The 22,002-nt window shown below is 52.3% G+C and overlaps 2 protein-coding genes and 1 long non-coding RNA gene across 19 annotated transcripts in view; 2 read left to right on the top strand and 1 right to left on the bottom strand.

Annotated features, from left to right (window-relative positions):
• Positions 1 to 3: 3 nt before the first annotated feature.
• ZNF263 (zinc finger protein 263) lies at positions 4 to 16,758 on the top strand. 3 transcript variants are annotated; one of them, XM_078440157.2, is made up of 7 exons: positions 4 to 670; positions 1,554 to 1,734; positions 2,200 to 2,273; positions 2,551 to 2,677; positions 4,511 to 4,627; positions 15,205 to 15,315; positions 15,404 to 16,758. In XM_078440157.2, the coding sequence occupies exons 1-7, from the start codon at positions 284 to 286 to the stop codon at positions 15,490 to 15,492; spliced, it is 1,086 nt and encodes a 361-aa protein (XP_078296283.1). In that variant the 5' UTR covers positions 4 to 283; the 3' UTR covers positions 15,493 to 16,758. The 3 variants fall into 3 exon arrangements, with proteins under 3 accessions (XP_078296283.1, XP_060504257.1, XP_060504259.1); XM_060648274.3 differs by lacking the exons at positions 15,205 to 15,315; positions 15,404 to 16,758 and adding an exon at positions 5,113 to 7,178; XM_060648276.3 differs by lacking the exons at positions 1,554 to 1,734; positions 2,200 to 2,273; positions 15,205 to 15,315; positions 15,404 to 16,758 and adding an exon at positions 5,113 to 7,178.
• Positions 13,093 to 18,606, bottom strand: LOC144614781 (uncharacterized). The gene is made up of 2 exons (XR_013552941.2): positions 18,247 to 18,606; positions 13,093 to 16,294 (listed from the first exon to the last, which is right to left on the bottom strand). It is a non-coding gene; the product is annotated as an uncharacterized LOC144614781 (long non-coding RNA).
• A 29-nt stretch (positions 18,607 to 18,635) lies between these two features.
• The window catches only part of ZNF75A (zinc finger protein 75A), a 61,574-nt gene continuing 58,207 nt past the window's right edge, over positions 18,636 to 22,002 (top strand). For 9 of the 15 annotated variants that reach the window (XM_078440160.2, XM_078440161.2, XM_078440158.2 and 6 more), the window contains exons 1-2: positions 18,637 to 18,766; positions 20,346 to 20,864. In XM_078440160.2, coding sequence (XP_078296286.2) covers positions 20,457 to 20,864 — 408 coding nt within the window. In that variant the 5' untranslated portion in view covers positions 18,637 to 18,766; positions 20,346 to 20,456. Of the gene's footprint in view, positions 18,767 to 20,345; positions 21,539 to 22,002 lie in introns of those variants that run through there. The other 6 variants (XM_078440166.2, XM_078440172.2, XM_078440168.2 and 3 more) reach the window with 2 other exon arrangements.

Here is a 22,002-nt window from a genome sequence, read left to right as displayed (position 1 = left end):
GGCTGTGGACGCCTAAGCGCGCCGGGACTTCCGGCGTGCAGCCGAGCGCCTAGGCTTGCGTGAGTCGGAGACGAGAGTCAAAGCGCGGTGTTCAGCTCCTGCTGCGGGGTGGTCTTGCCGGTTCCTGGGCAGGGGGCCGGCGCGACGGCGCCCGTGATCGGCTGAGGCCAAGGCACCGGAGCCGGCTGCGCCCGGGCCGAGGCTGGGCTCCGCGGGGCCCGGGAAGCCTTCTCGGGCGGGTGCAGCTGGTTTCGGGGCCGAGGTGCTCCGGAGGGGCCTGAGGATGGCGTCGGGCCCGGGCTCCCAAGACCGGGAAGGGCTCCTGATCGTGAAACTGGAGGAGGACTGCGCCTGGAGCCAGGAGCTGCCGCCGCCAGATCCGGGGCCGAGTCCCGAGGCCTCCCACTTACGCTTCAGAAGGTTCCGCTTCCAAGAGGCCGCCGGGCCCCGGGAAGCCCTCAGCCGGCTCCAGGAGCTTTGCCATGAGTGGCTCCGGCCGGAGCTGCGCACTAAGGAGCAAATCCTGGAGCTGCTGGTCCTGGAGCAGTTCCTGACCATCCTGCCCCAGGAGATCCAGAGCAGGGTGCAGGAGCTGCATCCGGAGAGCGGCGAGGAAGCGGTCACCCTTGTGGAGGGCATGCAGAGAGAGCTTGGGAGACTGAGACTTCAGGTGAGAGAAAGAGCTGTCTTCGGCTCGTTTGGCCCCGAGGACTAGGACATCGCGGCCGCCCTGTTCTCCATACCTATGTGCTTGGTGCCCTGAGTAGACTTTACACGGGCAAGAGGTCTTTTTATAGTTCAGTTAGGAAGATTCATTCTCCAGGTTTTCCCCGGCAGGACAGAACCAGCAGTGAAGAATGCCCTCTTTCCCCATGGAGGCAGGGGGTGTGCATTCGTGTGACCCCCCCGGAGTTAATTCGCAGGGTCCAAATCCTCACTCTGGTCTGTAGCAGTTTTGCGACTTTGGGCAAATTACTTAATTTCTTTAGGCTTCGGATTTGCCACGTAGTAAAGTGAGAATGACAAAACATCTTCCTAGGGTTGTTTTGAGGGTTACGGGGAGAGTATCACGTGGTTTTGACCCCACTGCTGGCTAATAGTGCTTCATGGCTGTTAGCTGTTGTCAGGTTGGGTTCAGTAGCCTGGTCCCCTCTGCGGAGCTCGGTCGGGTTAACGGTAGATTGCGAAACACGGTTTGGCACTGAGGCTCCGAGGGCACCGGTCCCCGGGGTCGGTCAAGTTTAACTCACCCTGAAGTGAGGAGTGGAAGCCTGTAGATACAATGGGGGGCGGGGGGAGGAGGCAAGAGGGAGTCAGGTGTGCCGGAGAGCTGTGTGGGGAAGGTGTGCCCCGGGGGCGGACGTCTTCCGCTCCGACGTTCTCCAGCACTCAGGGGATCAGAAAAGCGTCAAGTGGAAACCATGCTTCTCTCTTGCTGGACCCAAAGGGATCGCCGGTAGTTCTCCGTTGAAGGCTTGCCCCCAGAATTCTGTACTAATGTCCCTTCCTCTCGGGCCCTGTTATGATGATGAGTGATGTGGGTTGGTTCCCAGGTCACAAACCATAGGCGGGGAACAGAAGTGCTCTTGGAGGAGCCTTTGCCTCTGGAAACAGCACGAGAGTCACCGAGCTTCAAGCTGGAGCCAATGGAGACTGAGCGAAGCCCTGGCCCCAGGCTGCAGGAGCTGCTAGGCCCCAGCCCCAAAAGGGACCCCCAGGCTGTAAAGGAGAGGGGTGAGGAACAGTTACCTGGGCTGGGGGGAGGGAGGAGGGGCTTCCGGGTCGTTCCCTGACACCAGCAGGTGGCGGATCACCGCCTAGGTGAGGGAATTTCTGACCTCAGGGTTCCCCGGCGGCGTGGAGTCAAAGACCTAAACATGGTGGTCTGGGTTCTTTGGGGGATGGGAGCGGGGGCGGGGGGATCTTTAAGTAAGCCCCCGTGTATGCAGAACAGAGACGTTTAGAGCTTTGAACGATGGAGGGCTTGACTGCTGCAGGCCGGCGGGGAAGCCGCCTCGTGCTCTTTGCCCACCTCCGCCATTTTGGGTATCGCTTTGCGACGCCTCCGTTGCCGCCTTTTGCTCCTTGTTCGATCCTGAGCGGAGACTGGGTGTTGGGGAATGGATACCGTGTTGTAATAATCCTTGGGCTCCCGAGAATTGCAGATGCCTTTCTCATCATGATTTCTGTCACCTTCAGCATTGTCTGCTCCCTGGCTTTCTCTCTTTCCTGCTGAAGGAAACATGGAAGACAAGGAAATGACTGGGCCCCAGGTGATGTGGAAGTTCTCGTTGTCTCCCCCCGGCACCCCTCCCCCCAGTTGTTCTTGTGGGGACGGGGTCTTCTTTGCCTCTTGGAGAGGATCCTTTGTCCCGCACCACGCGCCGCCTCCCCGCCTTCTTTATTTCCTCCACACCCCACTTGTGGGCCTGCACCCTCCTCCCCCATGAAGTGTGTCCTTGGCACCCTGGGTTTTGCCCCTGTAACTCATGACTCTGCTTGAATTGTTCTGGCGCCTCGGGGGCTAAAGGAGATCTTGTGCTCTTTCAGTTGCCTGAGAGCTTAGAGGACGTGGCTATGTACATCTCCCAGGAGGAGTGGGGGCATCAGGATCCTAGTAAGAGGGCCCTCTCCAGGGACACGGTGCAGGAGAGTTATGAGAATGTGGACTCACTGGGTAAGGACTTTTTTTCCAGGCATGAAGACTCGGCCCTTTCTGACCAGGGGCCTGTCCCTTCGCCACTCACTTCCTGGACGGAAGTTCCGGGTTTTGCCGGAACACCTCCCTTTCTCTAAAGCACCCCGGATGAGGATCCGTTAAATATCTGGCGGTTGGCACAGTTGGCAGACTTACGGCCCCCAGCCGCCAGAGCCAGAGGCAGGGACTCTGAGTTTTAGTGGACTTCCCGGGGCAGAACAAATCAAATCCGCTGACAACCTCCCCCCCCCCCCCGTCACACACACTCTCCGTTCAGCCTCCCCCACTCCACCCCCCCCTCGCACACACTCTCCGTTCTTGATGCCTTGCAATTTTGAGATGCTTATTCTTCTGGTCTCACTCATATTTTCTGTGCTTCGTTAGTATTCCTAGGCCCTTCTCCACCTTTCGGGGGGGCACTGGCATCAACATTCCAGTTCAGCAGCTATCCCAGCCCTTAAAAATTCAGGAAGGAGGGGGGAGGCCTTTTGGGAATTTGAAAATTTTTATATATATATAAATATATACATGTGTTATATTTATATATATATATATACACACACACACACGCACACACACACATGTATATAATGGGATAAATAAGATATATCTATGTGTTAAACTGTTATGCAGAGATTAAAAATGATGCCTATGAAATATGACAAATGACAGTTGGATCTAGGTAGAGTGTATACAGACACTGTGTAATTCCTTCAACGTTGGATGTATGAAAATTCTTACATTAAAACGTTGTGGGAAGTCTTTTTTTTTTTGATTCGTTTTAATGCTTTTATTTATTTTCGAGACAGAGAGAGACAGCATGAGCAGGAGAGGGGCAGAGAGAGAGGGAGACACAGAATCCGAAGCAGCCTCCAGGCTCTGAGCTGTCAGCAGAGTCTGACACGGGGCTCGAACTCACTATCTGTGAGATCATGACCTGAGCTGAAGTCGGCCGCTGAACCGACTGAGCCACCCAGGCGCCCCGCAAGTTGTGGGAAGTCTTAAATAACAGCGATTCTGTGTACGTTACGATTGTAGCCATACTGACACGTGGCAGAAAAGAGTCACACTTTGTTTTCATACATCCGGTCTTTGTAAAAAGAGGCACAGTTATCGGTTCACTTGCAGTAACTCTGCATAAGGGTCATCGCTGGGTTTGGTTCCCTTCACTGGGACCTTCTCCAGGCTGTCCATCACCAGGCCATGGTTTGGTGCCCTGAGCTGAGCCTAGCTCTCAGTGCTTCGTGGGAAGAGAAGTTGGGCTCACGAGTTCTTGGAACTAAACTGTTTAAGGTCTGGGTTTGTTGGGATTGGTGTGAGGTTTTAGTTTTAGCATCGCGCAGGAATGGCGCTCCTAGGCTTCAACCTCCGGGGCATCTCAGAGCCCCAGATTTCTTTCTGATGGTCCACCACGTTACGTTTTATCCTGGAGTTGTCTTGTGGAATGTAGTTCTAGTTTATATTTATCTGTGAGAGTTGGGGCTCTTTTATAATATTAAACTAATTCCGCAAGAAGTGATCACTCGAATCACGTTTGGTTGTTTTAATGACAAAAGTGTACATTCTCACTGCAAAATATCCCAAGTACTACAAAAGCGTAACAAGAAAAAAAAGTCACAGTCCCCCTCCTCCAATTTCTTTCTCTGGAGATAACCACTGTGAACAGTTTAGTGTATTGTCAGACTTACTACTGTCGGACTCCGTGTGCCTTGTGTGGATATGTCCACTAAGCGCAGGGGCCAAGATCGTCTTTGTTTCTTCTGCCTGGTAGAGGGAGTGGTGACAGACATCTGTTTCTTTCGTTGTGAACAGAGGCTCAGGTTCCCATTCGGGAGGCCCTAAGTACCCAGGTGGAACAAGGAGGAAAGCCATGGGATCCCAGTGTTCAGACTTGCAAGGAAGGCCTGAGTCCCAGAGGCCCAGCTCCAGGTAAGAAGGAACGGAGGTGAGCAGCCTGCCCAGCTAGACTCCCACTGTCGGGAGGGAAGCCCTCAAGCACTGGGGCGGAGGGCTAGCCCATCACCGCTGCCAGGAAGATGCATTGCTTCCCGTCGCCCCGCTGCCCATTTCCATCCCACAGTGCCCAGTGTAAGGGGGCACTCGCTCCTGGGGCCCGCCCCAATCCCAGCCTTGCTCCAACCCACCCATTTCCACAGGGCAGAAGCCAGAGGCTCAGTTGTAGAGCGAGTCGGGGGCCTGTACAAGCGAGGTCAGGATTGGTCTGAGCTCTGTTCCTTTGCGACGGCCCCACCTTTTATCCTCTCTAGGGTATTTTACCTACATGGGGAAAATGGGAGACTGAGATAGAACCAGCCTTTCTGGACGTCTGGCCTACAGGGAGGAGCAGATCTGTGGGATTTCCTTTTGTCTCGTGTAGGAATAACGTAGGGGTTTGGTTTCTCTCGCTCTGCCAGGAGAAGAGAAGTTTGAGAACCAGGAAGAAAGTGCTCAGTCCCTTTCCCCCGAGAGCGCCCACCCGCAGGCGCTGCTGCCTGGCCAGGCCAGAGGGGAGGTGCCCTGGAGTCCTGAGCAGGGAAGGCCTCGGGACAGGGCAGAAGGGCACTGGGAGCCTCCCCCAGAGGAAGGGATGGAGCCGTCCTTAGTGGGGGCCACAAGTTGCAGAGAACAGGGGCGACCGAAGGAATCGCAGCCGAAGAAGCTCCACTTATGTCCCTTGTGCGGCAAAAATTTCTCTAACAACTCGAACCTAATTAGGCACCAGAGAATACATGCGGCAGAGAGACTGTGCGTGGGTGTGGAGTGTGGCGAAATCTTTGGTGGGAACCCGCACTTTCTGTCACTACACAGAGCACACTTGGGAGAGGAGGCGCATAAGTGCCTGGAATGTGGAAAGAGCTTCAGTCAGAATACCCACCTGACTCGCCATCAGCGCACCCACACGGGGGAGAAACCCTACCAATGTAACGTCTGTGGAAAAAGCTTCTCTTGCAACTCAAACCTTCACAGGCACCAGAGGACGCACACCGGCGAGAAGCCCTACAAGTGCCCCGAGTGTGGGGAGATCTTTGCTCATAGTTCCAACCTCCTCAGGCACCAAAGGATCCACACGGGGGAGAGACCTTACAGGTGTGCCGAGTGTGGGAAAAGTTTCTCCCGCAGTTCGCACCTCGTCATACATGAAAGGACTCACGAGAAAGAGAGGCTTTACCCCTTCTCGGAGTGTGGGGAAGCAGTGAGTGGCAGCACCCTCTTTCTTAGCAACCACGGAACCCACAAGGCAGAGAAGAAACTCTTCGAATGTTTGACCTGTGGGAAAAGCTTCCGGCAGGGCATGCACCTCACCAGACATCAGAGGACACACACGGGGGAGAAGCCGTACAAGTGTAACCTTTGCGGGGAAAACTTCTCTCATAGATCCAACTTAATCAGGCACCAGAGAATTCACACGGGAGAGAAACCCTATACCTGTCATGAGTGCGGAGACAGTTTTTCTCACAGCTCCAATCGCATCCGTCACCTGAGAACCCATACGGGAGAGAGACCCTATAAATGTTCCGAGTGTGGAGAGAGCTTTTCTCGGAGTTCACGCCTTATGAGTCACCAGAGAACTCACACGGGATAGAAACAGCGGCATTTCTTTCTGGCCCAGAGAAGGTGGCCTACTCAGAGGGTCCCGTTAAGAGCTGATATTCTCTGCCCAGCCGACCAAATCATCTGTTTTTAAGGTAATTACTGTAAAGAGGATCAAGGTGGGGGTCACTGTGAGGGAGGTGCAGGGGCAGCAAAGGCTTAGCCTAGAACTAGAATGCAATTCTGCCCGAACTCCCGAGGGTGTCAAGTCTTTGAGGTGACCTGCTCCGGACAGAGTCCTCCGTGAAGTCGCATGTCCCAGGGCACACTGACTGCCTTGGTATACTTAGGCAGGTTGTGACTTGGGTGCCTTACCGTGTCCATTGTCCGTCCCAGCGACTTTGGGGGATCCATGTGATTTTCTGATACTGCTTCCTCACTTGGAATGTTCAGCAGGGGCGTTTGGGCTCCTGAGGCCCTTGGGACAAAAGAAGGGCGGAGCGTTCTGGAAACCAGCTCAAGGCCACAGAAGACTGGTTGGTGAGTTGCGGCTCCCTGAGAGCCCTGGCTGGGAAGCCGTGGGCAGTCCGGGGCCGTCACCACAGCGCCTCTCTGGCCGGAGTGCCCGCGCCCAGGCCAGGCACGTAAACGTCACCTCAGGCAAAAAGGAACCAGAGACCTGAGGGAGGTGGTGAGAAGGAGTTTGCAGTTCGGCACAGGTGTCGGCAGAGGAAGCCAGACTGTGGATTAGTTCACCCTTGCAGAGATTAAGACTCAGTCCCCCCTCTGTCCAAGAAGGAAACAGAGCTCTGGAGTCTTCAGAGGGTTCCACGAAAGATGGGTTCCCTGGGAGGCTTTGCAAGTGTGGATCCTGGGGAGATTAGGGATCTTGCTTTTCCTTGTTGAAAATATGTTTGGACGGTAATAAATGTCTTCAGGAAATAAGAAAGTCTGTGACTCTTCTTTGAGGACCTTTTGTCTCGGCCTCCAGTGTTGACTTGTCTCTTGTCTGCTTTGGCTAGAGGACCTGCTTTTTCTGTCTTCCTGGGTTGGTCAAAGAAGGTTCCGATGAGGTTGGCCGAGGACAGATAAGGTGGGGTGCGGCCCTGGCCGGGCTCCAGGTGAGGACCGCTTTGTGGTAACAAAGGGTCATGCCCGGTAGCTGTTTGGGGTCATAAGGGTCTTCTAGAAGGTTTCTTTCCTTTCTGTGGTGGACAGCAGTAAAATTGTCTTTGATTCTTTGTTGGGAGTGTTTACTTTCTTGTGATGAAGCTGAAGGAAAATCTGGCTCTTCCGAGCCTGCATAGAAGTGAATTAAGCCCATTGATGGAGGGAAGATACAGGGGAGGGCACATTTTTTTTTTTAGGGGAAGCATTCTGTTTTAGAACGGGGAATTCTAGGAGTGTGTTGTCATAAGAAAGAGGTAGAATACCAGAAGTAGTCTAGGAGTAGGAAAACCTCTCAGGATTTGGCCCTGGAGGAAGATCGCTAACTGTTTCTGGGAGAGGAAGATGGAACATGACCTGGCAACTGGCCACCAAATTTATCGATTTTAAGCGAGGGAAGCAACCCTGCCTACCCCTTTCCCGCGTTTCCGTATCAGCCTTGTCTCGGCCCTGCCTCAGCTTAGTGGGAGTTTTTCCTTCGTTTCCTGAGCTGATTTTTAAAAATCTTAGTTTGTTATTTCTCCTCCTTTCTCCACAAGAGGGCAGGGATAATGCAGGGGTTGAGGGGCAGGGGAGAGTATGAAGATTGGAGAGCTTAATTTAGGACCCTTGTAAGAGCAGCACAGGGCTGCTGGGCTGCTGATGGCATGAAATTGGGCGGGTGATGTCAGGTTGATGTTACGAAGCAGTCTCTCTGGTTAAGACTGCAACTGGGGTGCCTGGGTGGCTGAGTCGGTTAAGTGTCCAACACTTGTGATTTCGGGGCAGGTCACGATCCCAGAGTCGTGGGTCAGGGAGCCTGCTTAAGATCCTCTCCCTGTCCCTCTGCGCCCCCCACCCCCCGCCCGACACACGGACCCACTGCACACTCTGTCAAAAGAAAAAAGCCGAGGTTGCCATTTACGTGGATTGCCAGTCTCACGAGAATGGAAAGCACCTCTCCCTTTCACCCCTCTCTCCCGTAATATGACCCATGCCGACCTTCCGACGTGGTCTACCTGCCGTTGCGCCTACTGGGAGCACTGAAGCGTCGGGCTGGAGCCGTGAGGGCCCCCAGGAGTTCACTCCTGGCACTACAAAGGCTTTCCAACAGGAAAAGTCGCAAGTCCCAGCCTCCGGGCTAGCTCCCCTTGCAACAAATTCACAAGCAGAGCTGTTGTCTGTGTTAATGAGATGATCTCACAGAATACGGCATGTAAAACATTGAGCTCCGCATCTGGCACATAGAAAGTGCTCGTTTATTCATGTCATCGGTGGGCAGATAATCCCGGCAAGACTCTTTCCTCCAAGCCCCCCGCCACTACTACCAACACAAGACCTGCTGGCAGAAATTTCAGGGAGCAGTCTGTTAACTGCGAGGCGGGATTGATGATTTCTTTCCTTGTGGTTGTATCACAGCAGGTCAGAGGCCCTCCGCATAGGCTCCCGTGAGGTCACTGCAAGGGATGGCCAAGTGTGTGCTTTTTATATTCGTATTTTTATGTTGCGCACCCATGTTTTACATTTATAGACTCTTACCCGCTAGTCCTTGAAAAAGAAACCAGAACAGTCTCCAAACTGGTTCTTAGGATAATGGGAGACTGACACAGGGGCAATACTCTTGCTCCCTCAGCCCGTATGGGTACAAACTAGACCTGGGAGGTACCGTACTGACCCTGAGCACTAGCCACAGTCCTTGTAGCAAAGGTAGCACAGACCAGCAGAAGGGCTCCTGGGTGGAGGATCGGTACCACATTTAAGCACTGAAAAGGCCTGGCAGAAGCAGGTTAAGAGCAGCAGGCCAGGGGTGCCTGGGTGGTTCGGTCTCTCGATTTCAGCTCAGGTCGTGATCCCAGAGTTGTGGGATCCAGCTCCACGTCAGGCTCTGCTCTGAGCATGGAACCTGCTTAAGATTCTCTCCCCCTCTGCCCTGCTCACGCACACGCGCTCTCTTGCTTGCTCACGCTTTAAAGCAACAACAAAAGCAGCAGGCCACACGTCACTGAGGACAAAGCTTGTAAGGCCAGAGACTGGAAACAGTGAAACCCTAAACATTTTTTTTTCCCCCAGAAAAACTCCTTGGAAATCACTAAGAATTTTTATTGCAGTCAAGAAATTTATGGGTCTCAATATCATAATCTGAACTTGCAGGTTTTGTACTCCCAGCCCTTTTAAGAAGAGTTTACTATGTGAATCATTACACTGTCAACTGATAGGATTTTGGAAAGTGCAAAATCCCCTCCACTGCTTTAAGACTTCTAATTTTTGTAACTATTTCACAAGCATTTGAAACAACTAAGGTAAAAAGTTCTTAATGTGTGTTTCAAGAAACAGTAGCAAATTTATTACTGCTAGTAGACTAATGTCTTTGGGTGTCAGGAGCTCAAAAACACCAAGATGAGGGGCGCCTGGGTGGCGCAGTCGGTTAAGCGTCCGACTTCAGCCAGGTCACGATCTCGCAGTCCGTGAGTTCGAGCCCCGCGTCGGGCTCTGGGCTGATGGTTCGGAGCCTGGAGCCTGTTTCCGATTCTGTGTCTCCCTCTCTCTCTGCCCCTCCCCCGTTCATGCTCTGTCTCTCTCTGTCCCAAAAATAAAAAAAAAAAAACAAAAAAAAAAAAAAAAACGTTGAAAAAAAAAATACCAAGATGAATTAAAGCAAACGTGCATTCATTACAAAAAATATTAGTGCATTTATCCTTTTAGCCTTCGATCTAGCTTGCAAACACTTCTAGATTTAAGAATGGACTCCCATTCTTGAAAGGGAGACTGATAATTTTTTCTGATGTGTAATTTTTACCCAGAGGAGCTGTGTGCTGCCTGATGTATGCAGTTAGGAGGCAGTGGGAATGGTCGAGGTATATTCAACAATGACAAAATGGTTGATTGAAAAAACCCTCAGACCACCAAGAACTTCGGTCAAATCTTCCAGTTAACATCCTCAATTTAGCTGTCCCAGAAGCTATAGTCAGAAGTCAAAACTGGTAACACACCGGGATCCAAACCTGCTCCAGGTCTGATTTCCCCAGGCAAAAAGGGGAAGGGAAAGAAAATGAAATCCTGGAATGTTTTTGGACACAATGTGGAGTCGTGTTTGCCTCTCCATCCCCACCTGCCCTCAAGGCAGGAAAACGTGCTAGAACCGTCGTGTGAGTCCCTACCTCAAGGTGAAGCTGCCCTTGAGCCCCCCCCCCCCCCCCCCCTCGCCCCGGCTCTTCTGGGAGGCGGCCAGCTCAAGTTTAGGAAGACTGCCCCGGCCACCGGAACAGCGGTGAAGTGCCTGAGTTTCTCGGAGGAGCTCTAATCCCGAAAACGTTACTTCCAGAGGCAAAGACTTAAGTCCCTTCCTAGGCTTGGGCAAAGCCCAGCCCGTCGCGCCTCGGGGAAGGGACGCGGCGCCCCTAGAACCCCCCGCCGGAGTGGTCCCATCGAGCACCGCTCCCGCGCGGGGCCGGGGGGCGGGGTATCCAGTGCCGACCGGGCGGGCGCTCGGCGGCCGCGTCCCGACAGACCTTTCGTCGCCCCGCGCCCAAGCTCTGGGGCCGCTCGGCTCTCGCCCCGGGGCCCGTGACCGCGCCCCGGAGGCAGCGGGCGCGCGCGCCCCCCTAGCTCGCCGGCGGTCGCTCCGCGGCTGCGCCGGGCCGCGCCTCCGCTCGCGCCCACCCCCTTCGCCCCGGCCGCTCTGGCCCGCCGGCGGACGCTCTGTGGCGGCTCCCGGCTGCGCCCTTCCCTCGGGGGCGCTCTCCTCCCGCAGCCCGTCTCCGTCCCGGACGCTGTGGCCCGCAGGCGGGCGCTCTACCGCTGCGCCGCTTCCCACCCCCGCTCCCCCCCCCCCCCCCCCCGGGTCTCGCCTCCCAGGGCCGGGCAGGGTCCAGTGGCCGGAGGGTTTCTCTCTCCCTCCTCCCCAGCGGACACCGGCGGCGCTACCGCACTCCCGAAGCTTCCCCGTTCTCTCAGGTGTGCGTGCGCATCTCAGGAGTGCGGCGGGTGCGGCTCCCGCCGTCCGGCAGCGGGGCGACCGCAGACCTGGGTGGTGCGGCCGCGGGGAAAGGGGAGGTTCCGGCGCCGGGAAGGGCGGGCCTGCCGGCTGCCCTGAGGCGAGGCGTCGTTGCTCAAATGCGGTGGGAAGCCCGAGTAGGGCCTCAAGCCTCGCTGGTTTCAGTTCGCGCGCCCTGGCTACCGGCTGAGAAAGGATGGAGACGGGACAAGAAACGAGGGCAGAGAGACTAGAGACGGGTGCAGTTGTCCGGGCAGGGGGTGATGGCAGCCGGGGCCGGGACCCGAACAACGGAAAGGGACAAGCGGAGTCAAAAGGTAAGCCGTTTGGGACGCAGAACCGATTTCATGCGGGCTCAGAAGGAAGTCTAAAATCATAGGATGACCCCGAAGGGCATTGAAGATCTGCCCCGGACCTGTCTTTCCTGCTCTTCTCTGCCAGCTGCCCCTACGGCAATCATCCAGGGACCTTGCAGCTTCCCAGGGGGGCGCACTCACATCGAAGAGCCTGAGCTCATGCTACCCTTTGCCGGGACTGCCCTGCCACCGCCCTCACTAAACTTTATTTATTTTTAAATGTTTATTTATTTTTGAGAGAAAGAGAGTCGGTGCGAGTGGCAGGAGGGGCAGAGAGAGAGAGGGAGACCCAGAATCTGAAACAGGCTCCAGGCTCGGAGCTGTCAGCACAGAGCCCGACTTGGGGGGGGGGGGGGGGCGGGGGGCGGGCGGGGGTAGAGAACTCACTAGCCGCGACATCAGGACCTGAATCGAAACCCGAAGCTTAACCGACTGAGCCACCCAGGCGCCCCTGCCCTCATTAAACTTTAAAGCCCAGCTCAGAAGTGACACTTTTGACCCTCTCAGATGCTTCCCCTTTTACCCAAGCACTCACAAAGCCCTCTTCATACTACTCTTAGCTCTTACACATCGGACGCGGGTGTGCTCCTATTCGGTTTGTTTCTAATTCAGGTCTAAATGCCCAATACCAGGCTCGGTACATAGCATGCAAAGGCAACGTGAAGTTTCCAGAATTAGTGAATACTTTTCAAAAGGGTGTGACTGCCGGTCACTTATTCTGGAAATTTACCACCCACGGGGGAGGGGCGTTTGATGCCGTCACTTAAATTTAAAGGAACTAAAAAGCGGTACAGTAAGCTCACCGGACCTTCCCATCAACTTCCTCCACAATCCATTCTACCCCAGGCTTAGAACAAACACTAATGTATTATTAACGCATAGGCCTAAAGTATGTTCAGACAAAAAGATATAAAATTGTATTTACAATGTAATGTGCCTATTTTTTTAAATATGTAAAATATACCAAAATGTTAAGCTATCATTAGTTGATAGAAGTTGGGTGCTTTTCATCATATATATATCTATATATCTATATATCTATATATCTATATATCTATATCTATATCTACATATATCTTCTTTAATCAGCTAATTCCACAATAAGAGGACGGAAACACTAAATAGGTGGTACATATTTAAGAAAGCAGAGCATGTCACACCATTAAACTAAAAACCAAATCTATTTTTATCTTTTTTAGTCTTTTTAAAAATAACTAGAAATAGCCTATACTTTCCTTGTTATATGTGTTGACTGAGACAGAATGTAATGCTTTCCCATCCATTCCACCTTAGATAATCCGGGACCACTAAACTCCTTATTATGCAGATCTTTGTCTAAAATAGAAGCAAAAATGGATTAATGAATATTTTTATACTTTAAAGAAGCAAATTTATTTTTAAACTGTATGTTTTAGAAACAATATATAAATGGGCATTGCTGTGCAAAATGAGGTCAGCTGATCAACACAATGACAATTCACAACAATTCTACATCATATAACATCATAGAACTACAGAAATCTGTAAACACAAAGCCTAATTACTAGAGGTTGAAGGCATATTGAAGGAATCCTTGATAATACGAGGTCTAGGTTTCCAAAAGCTACCAATTCTAGAATGGATTCTACTCTGGAACTGCTTTTTCACTATTTCTCGGTGCATCTCTTTCAGCGTGAAATGGAACCTTTGAAACTCAGGTGTGACATCAACAAAGTCAAGTAGGTGGTCCAAACTCTCTCTTACAGCAGATAACTTAAATCCAGAAGTCTGCTCTTTGGCTCCTCTTCCTTTCTGAGGAACTTCCTTTGTAATTTCACTTTTCGCTTTTGGGGGATGACCCTTTTCTTCATCATCCCCATTTAACCACACCCTCTCATCAGCCAGTGTGGCTTCCAGCTCCCCACATTTCTCAAGGATTTCTCCATCGTCTCCATCTTCTAAGCCTTGAAATTCATACTCGGGCTCCTTTTTGTAAAGGAGATTTTCCCACGCGTTCGCTATGGTGATCTGTTTTACTTCATCCCAACTCTTTGCCCAGTTAAAAACTGCACTTCTTACGTTGTAGATTTTAATCTTGGACACTCCTTTTTCTCCTTTCTCTTGCTCATCATCACTTTCTTCAAAAATCACAAGACTCTCTTCAAGCTGCTTCCACCTATAAAGCCTTTTGCAGCTCAAGATGACACCTTGATTCATTGGCTGAATCAAGGTTGAAGTGTTAGCGGGAAAGAACAGACACTTTATTCGGCCATCCTCACTGGTTAGTGATTCGGTGGAAGGGTGAACTGGAGAGCTGTCCAGAAGTAACAAGGCCCTGACGTCCTCTTCATGGAATCTTAAAACGTTAAGTTGAAAATGCCTGACCTCAGGAACAAAGTTTTGAAAGAACCAGTCTGAGAACAATTCTCTGGTAAACCAGACATCTTTACTAGGTTTATATATCACAGGTAATGTACTCGCGTCCTCTTTCACGCTTTTGGGCAGCTTTGACTTGCCAATAATGATGGACTTTAACTTATGAGTTCCATCCGCATTTGCACATAAGAGAGCAGACAACCGTTCTTTGTTTATTTTCCGTCCAGGCAGGCAGATCTCTTTTCTGCATGCCGGAATGTTTTCTGGCATCGACTTCCAAAAGAGGTCAGTCTCACCCCCACTGTACAGCTGAGCCAAACTCAGTTTCTCCTCTTGCATAAGCGTGTAGAGTTTTTGTCGGAATGGCTCAACGTTTTCAGAAGCTGCATTTAGGACTTGTTCCCCGCATACTTTTCGATTCCCAATTGCGTGCCTGTTTCGAAATCTAAAAAGCCAACCGGTGCTAGCTTTAAAGTCCGTGCGCCCAAAACACTGTGCGAATCTCTCCGCGGCAGCCTGAAGCTCCACACCTCTAACAGGGACGCCAGCTGAGCGTTTCTGTTGGTACCACATGTACACTGCGTCATCCACATCACCGTATTTGGCTCCTGTCGTCCTCTTTCTCTTCTCAGCCCCCACTAACGGCATGTCCTGCTTCAGTACAAAGTCCAAAATCAGTTTCTTATTCTTTTTAATGTCATAAAATGTTGATTTACTGATCCCAAATTCATCCATTACACTTTTTAGAGATCGTCCAGCTTCAATCCTACTGAGGACCTTCATTTTCTCCTCCAAATTCAATGTCGTATACTTCCCTCTTTTATTCATGCTGAATTTGACTTCAAACAACCCAACAGGAGGAAAGAAGGGAAAAAACCTTACAGCTGGAAAAAATTAAAAGCAAAACACTAGCTCAAAGCCCCCAAAGGCACAGGCATTTGTACGGAGGGGTAACGGGCTAAAAGGGATAAAGGCTCATGACCGAAGTGCTAGTCTAGAGAGAAGGTCTTAGGAACTCAGAAAGCCACCACTGTTCAAGCCCTGTTCAAGCCCTGCTGCTCCTGCAACACGTTCTCAGAATGACCGTGATCAGTTCTCAGAACGCCACCCTCCTTTCTTGATAGATACAGCAGCACCGGTCAGGAATAACAGGAATACCGGAATACTCTCCCCGACTCAACACAGGAAGAGACACCAGGAGGAGAGGCGAGATGAGGCCGCAAGGACAGACCCAGGTGAGATAAGTCTACGTAAAAAGTGGTGGTGCTTGAGAAGGGTGTGGGAAAACCTCAGACGCAAAGACAGAGCAGTCTTGTGTTGCAGAGATGCAGCGTGGCTTCTCCCCTTCCAAGACGACCCGATTTTACCTCACTGCCAGAAAAAAAGCAGCGCTCGTGTTGCTCTGGAAGTAGTGTTCACTGGACAGCAGGAGTCCGTCCTCCCGGATAAAGACTTCAAGCTATCCTGACTTTGGGATGTCTGGAGAGCTGGTATTCTTGAACAGCTGTACAGTATCTTCGGGCGGACAAGAAAGTTAGGAGGTTCCGTCGTCCATGTGAAGAAATCCAACATTTATTACATTCAATATAGCATTCTCAGAGACTGAGTTTTAACTTCCTACGTTCACCAAGGCAATCTGCAAGTACGTAAAAACTGGCGAGTGGCACTTTTCCGCTCTCAGAGCTCCTTCCTTGTGTACATCTGGAATTACTCACAAGTTTTGTTTTTCAATGGCGCTTCTCCATGTTCAGAATTATCAAGTTTCAGAATCCTGGCGTTGCTTATAGATCAATCCAGAAGTTTTAAAAATATCATAGGTAAAAATTTTTAAAAAGATTCGACCTTTCGTTTCTTTTTCTAGATTTGTATTAGGGTGCTTAGTAACAGATTTTTTATATTTGAGACTTCACTTGGTTTCTCTTTACTGTAGATTTTGCTTAATGTGAACGAATACTCACTTTTTCCCCTGCTTGAAGAAATTTAAAGGGTTTCTCTATGGTGTTTCTGATCAACTGTCTCCTATAAATCCTTCTGCTGGCAAAGTCTTTGGTAGCTCTGCGAACTCAAATATTCCTTGCAGGTCCTCCTGGCGATGCCCAGTGCCATTCCATGTCCTTACAAATGTCCTACTCTAGGTTAATTTCATTGTTTTCATTCCAGATACACACACTCATGAGAAGTAACAAACACTGCCACTTTTATCCATTTCAGGTGCTATGAAGAAAGAAAAGCATGTCAGAGAAATGAGAAAAATGATTGGCATTTCAGTCATGTTTCCTCTCCTATACGGCACAGGCCGACTGGCTTTCGTTCATTCTTCAACCACAAAGAATTATCACAAGCTTCTCATCTAGAAACCCAGGAGAGTCCAGGCCGCTAGTTATCTGCTAACATTTGTTGCGAGAAATGACAACTGGTTTGTGGAGCACTGAGAGATCATGAGAGAATAGGACTGTTCTCGGTGTGGAGACCGATGCAGACTAAGATCAAGCAGCTTTCTAAAAGGCAGCTATAAGTAAGGGAACTATTCATCCATAGCTATTACAAATTGAAAGAGAAAAAAGAATTTTTTAGCCAGTAGCAGCATGATTAACTCCAGCCAGTCACCCAGCAAAACCATTCAGCCCACTACGGCACTTGTGTGGTATCTCGGAATAAAGTGTATGTATTTGCAGTCATCGCTGCCCACTCATCATTTTTCAGGTGGTGCACTGACAGGGGAATGTGATTTCACAAGGAGAATCTCAGGGGACTTTGGTCTGCTCCGCAGCAAGAGTGGGCAACGTTGGCCCCAGACTCCAAACTACAAAAATCATTACTGGTCCTCATTCACTATTCACCAGTTTGTGCCTTGTTTCCCCTTCCTGCTTCACAGGATCTCTTTCCCCACTTTTTCTCCCCAGCTTCCCCAACCAACTCCGTACCCATGACATGAATCACGCCTGCCAATACTGTGCAAGGGCACCGCCAGCACAACTTCACTTATTCACTTTAATAAGTTCCATTATATGCTCAGCCTTGGGCCTGATGGGCAGGATCTCAAAACTAAGAGCAGCGCTGTCCACGGGTTCTGGAAGCCTGGGAAGAATAATTGCTTTTGAAAAAATTAACTCCCAACCTGACTCAGATTCCAAGGAAATGAACCTGCTTTGAAACATTCCAGTGACTTAGATGCTTTTTCTTACCGCCTGTGTTTAATCCTCTTCTCTCACGCAAAAAGGATCAGAGAGCGGCTCCCGATTCCATCTGAAAGCACCACTAACATCATGGCCTGGACCTGATCTCCCATTTTCATTCCCACCTTAAGCTTCCTTCCAGATGAACTGCCCTGGAAAGAAGCTCCCTCGGAAAGCCTGCGGGGATGCTCCGGGAGTTACTTTAATCAGTGCCATCTCCTCACTCCCGTGCTAGGCACTCCGCGGCAGGTCCCCGAGAACTTCTTTTCTAAGGCAAGTCTCCTCCAAATGTAGCCCAGTCACACTTAGTGAAAAGGTCCTGCCGATCTTCTCACATCCCACTCTTTCACAGCTTTCGAGGCTTTGCTCTTCCCTCTCCCTCTCTGTGTGGATGTGGCCCCACTCCCCGGGGGCGGGCAGATCCCTCAAGCCTTTTCCCATTTCTTTTCCCATTTCCCCAACCACGGGTCAACTTTCACTTCTTGGAATCCCGCAGCGCTCAGCTCAGGGCTCCCTCTTCCTAGCTAGTGATGGTCGCGAAAGTGCCTCAGTCTTTCGGCCAGACTCCGTGCATCAGAGACCTGGTCCTGCGGACTCTACCACCGGCTGCACGTCGTGCGCCTAGTAAGTAACCCGCTGCCTGGTGAAAGCCGACACTACAAGAACCCCGATGACTAGGAGACAGCGACACCTCGAGATACTGCGGTCCTGAAAGGTGGGATTCACGAACTCCGAACTCTCCGTGGGACGAATGCCCATTTTACCCAGGCAACTCTGGCAGAGACTGCAGGGGAGGCCAGATGAAAAGGGGGTTCCCAGCCTCCAGGGAGCATGCCGTAGCGGACAGGCGGGCGCCAGGACCGCAGGGGCCCCAAATCCCAGCCTAGGGGCTCTGGTCGGTCACCTGTGGGGCCCAGGCCGAGCCGCGCCTCCATTTCCCGGTCAAGGACAACCACACACATGGATCCCGTTTCACAGGCTGAAACCTACCTCACGAGGAAAACGTAATCGTCGTGGGGGACGCGCGGCCCAGAAAAGGGACGAGCCCTCTGGGGGCCGCCGATCGTGACCGGGACGGAAGCCCCGGGAAGGCCGAGGGCCCCGCGCGCGCAGGGGCGGGCACCCTCGCCGGGAGGGGCTCCCGGGCACCGGGCGCCGCCGGGTGCGCAGCGCCTCCCGGAGCGGCGACGCGAGGCGGCGACAGCCGCTCGCCGAGCCGCGCACAGGCCCCTCTAGGCCGCGGCGGGCCGGGACACTCGGTAGCATTAACTCTTTCCCGCCGCCAGGGCTGCACCGGGCGGAAGGCCGCCTCCTCCGCGCGAAGCCTGGGGCCGCGGCGCGGCTGCTCGGAGCCCCTCCCCCGGAGGCGCGTCACTCCGCTTCCGGCCGGAGCGCGGGGTCGAATGGGCGGCAGGCGGCGACGGGGACCTGAGGGCGTGTGCTGAGGTCTGGCCTGTGCCTCGCGGGGCCCGCCTCTGAGCGGCGCGGGGCGGAGGGCGGCGACCTGCAGGTGAGCCCGGGGCGGGGGGAGCGTCGGTCCCGGAGCTCCCGAGGGACACCGGTCGCTGCGCGCCGGGCGGGGGCGAGACAGCCATTGTCCGAGGGCGGCGGCACTTGGCGGGCCCGGCGGCGGGAGCCTGACAGCCGGACCGTCTTGGGGAACTCCGCCGTCGGGCTCTAAAGGCCACGTCGCTGTCCCCCCTTGCGCAGACGGTGCCGGGGCCGCGCTGGGACCCCGTCGGTCACCGGGGCGGGCCTTGTGGTCGCGGGCTTTCCGGCCGGGCGTCCAGAAGCGGGGCGGGCGCGCAGCCGGCTTTCCCGCCTCGGGGGCCGGTGTCACCGGGCGCCGGGCACCCGGGCGGTGCAGCCTCGGAGACGGCTGCTTCTGCGGGTGCCGAGCCTGGGCAGCGTCCTCGTGCCTGCTGAGCATGCTGGGCAGCCGGGAGCCGGCCACGGGGGAGTACCGTGGCTTCCGGGACGAATTTGGGTGCCGTTCCCGCGGGATCGCTCAGGGAAAGCGAGGCTCCCGAGACTGTCCTCAGCCTCGCCCCGAGGTCTCAGTGACCGTGGAAGAAAGGGCAGGTGGGCTGAAGGGTCACCCTCATCACCCCCAACTCCCCTCCTCTCCTCTTTTACGACTGCCTTTGGATAAACATTTTGTAAGCTAAGGTCCGCCTTTACTGTTCTGGGTGAGGTAGGGAGAGATTTAAAAATGCAGGAACGAGTCGTGTGCACGGTGCCCTCTTACAGTTCTTGCAAAGAGGTGCCGAAGGAGAGTGTTGAGCATCTAGTTGCTTAATTGGGGGGATGCTAAGGCTCCTTTTTCCCTAATTACTTTCCTTCTCTGGTGTCGCTTCTCTGTCCCAGGTCTCCTGCCAGTAGGCATACCGTGGAATTGAGAAGGTGGAATGTTCCATGCACTGTGGGCTTCCATCTTCACGACAGCATGAAGGGTCAGAGAGGTTGTACCCCCTTACTATAGACAGGAGACCGGGATGACACGTTAAGATTGAAGAGAAACTCAGAATGTTGTCCGGATGGCCCCTTGGCATGGGGAAGGTGGGGTAGGAAGCACGAGAGTGAAATCTTTGGACAAGCTCCTTGCAGCCAGAAGCTGTAGGTGTTCTCACTGTCCAACCTTTCCTGAATTGTGACCATTTTTAGGAAGGCCAAGCCCTCAGTGGACGTTTGTCTCTCAACGAGCTGTACCTTATTGCACCTGAATAATAGGAGACAAAGAGTCTGGCGGTGGATTTTTAAATTTTTTTAATATTTATTTATGTTTGAGAGAGAGAAACACATGCACAGAGTGAGAGCTGGAGACACAGAATCCAAAGCAAGCTCCAGGCTCTGAGCTGTCAGCACAGAGCCCTACAGGGGGGCCTGACCCAAGAACTTTGAGATCATGACCTGAGCTGAAGTTGGAGGCTTAACTGACTGAGCCACCCAGGTGCCCTTGGCAGTGGATTTTTTAAAGGGAAAGCAAGGCAGGATTTTTCTGTTCATTTGTCTGTTGTTATGAAGAGGAGATAACAAAGTTCTTGTGGCACTCTCTCTGACGTGCACTTTTTTTCTGTTCACTACTCTAGGACGAAGATCGTTTTATTGATTTTGCTCCAGAGCTGACTGGGCCTCGTTTGCCAAAGGTGGTGCTGGCGGGGTGTCCAACACAGGAGTAAAACTGTTCCTACAGCAGAGTAATGATGGTAGATATGAAGGTGGCTGACTGTTTGAGCCCTCAGATCAGGGCTCTGTGGGAGTGCAAGGGACCTGAGATAGAGAGTTCCAGTCACAGTAAGAAGTATACCCCACAAACAGACAGGCTCAGTCCAGAAAGCTGTCGCGAGCACTTCCGGAACTTCCACTATCATGACGCCCCCGGACCTCGTGAAGTTGTTTGCCAGCTTCAGGAATTTTGCCGTCAGTGGCTGAGGCCTGAGATCCACTCAAAAGAGCAGATCCTGGAACTGCTTGTGCTAGAACAGTTTGTGACCATTCTGCCCACGGACACCCAGAGCCGGATAAGGAAGGACCATCTACAAAGCATTGAGGAGGCCGTGACCCTGGTAGAACACTTGGAGAGGGAATCTGGTCAAACGAGGAACAGGGTGAGAAGAAAGATTCCCGATTCCCGTGATGAAATAGGGTGAAAGTGGATTTGGGGGGGGCACTTCATTGAGAAATAAGGTGAATTAGGTCACTGTTCCATTGTTCCTTTAGTACAACTGAGGCAAAGCCTGAAACCACAGACCCACAGCAGTAGTCTCAGGTTTCACAGATACTTTCCTGGCCTTCCAGAACGACTGCGTTTGTGATCTATAGAGCCAGGGTGAATGGAGAGTCATAAGCCTAGTATGGCTTGCCCGAGGACATGGGTTTTGAGTTACAGATGAGTAAAAGGAAATAAGGAGTTGGAGAGGAAGGGGAGGACCTGAAAAAGGGAGAACACTTAGAAACGAAAAGTTGAGTGGAGATAGTAAAGAGAAGGAAAACCCAAACAACGAAGGAAGAGTGCAAGGGGAGAGAAAAGGAGGCAGAAAAAAGGGAAACAGCTTTGGAAATCCTAGCAGAGTAGCCGAGAGGAGAGAGACATTGAGGGATAGTGTCCTCTGATTCAAATGAGAGAGCCTCCACGGCGCCCTCCGCAGTTGGTCTTTGGCTCTGCTGGTCCGTGGGAATCCAGGGCGTGTTCTTAGCCACGTGGCAGAACACCAGCTGGCGTCAGGCCAACTGGGAAGAAGACACAGGCAGGCATATGTGTGGTGCCAGAAATCATCTGGAGGTAGGTTGGAGCCACACTCTCTTCCCCTCTCTTTTCCCATTTCGTCCCCCATTCTCTGAAAGCCTTTCCTGGCCATGGGGATAATCTGGTTGATGAGACCGTTTTCTTTGTTCTTTAATCTTTTGAGAGAATGAGAAGACAGAAACATTAAGCAGGGATCAAAGTCAAGAGAGAAGGTCTGTCAAAGTAGCATGATAACAGGTGGCCTATGTAGTCTGAGTTGCACTGTGTTTAGAGGGGTGGGGCCTGCTGTGGTGGAGGGCTAGCGTGAGCCACATTTCTTTTCCTTTTATCCCAATATTGCCACATTTTGTGGAGAATTCTTTTTGAAAAATTGGTCGCCCGTTGTTTCTTTAAGCCTTTTTGTCATTTCCTTTAGTGTTGTATATCTTCTACCATCTGGACTGTTCGCTTTTTCCTCCTTCTACAATCAACCCCAAAACCAAAAATAACTTTTGTGGTAA

The sequence above is a fragment of the Panthera onca genome, chromosome E3 (genome assembly GCF_046562875.1).
Source record: "Panthera onca isolate mPanOnc1 chromosome E3, mPanOnc1 haplotype 2, whole genome shotgun sequence".
NCBI lineage: Eukaryota > Metazoa > Chordata > Mammalia > Carnivora > Felidae > Panthera > Panthera onca.
This window is presented reverse-complemented; position numbering and strand designations above follow the sequence as displayed.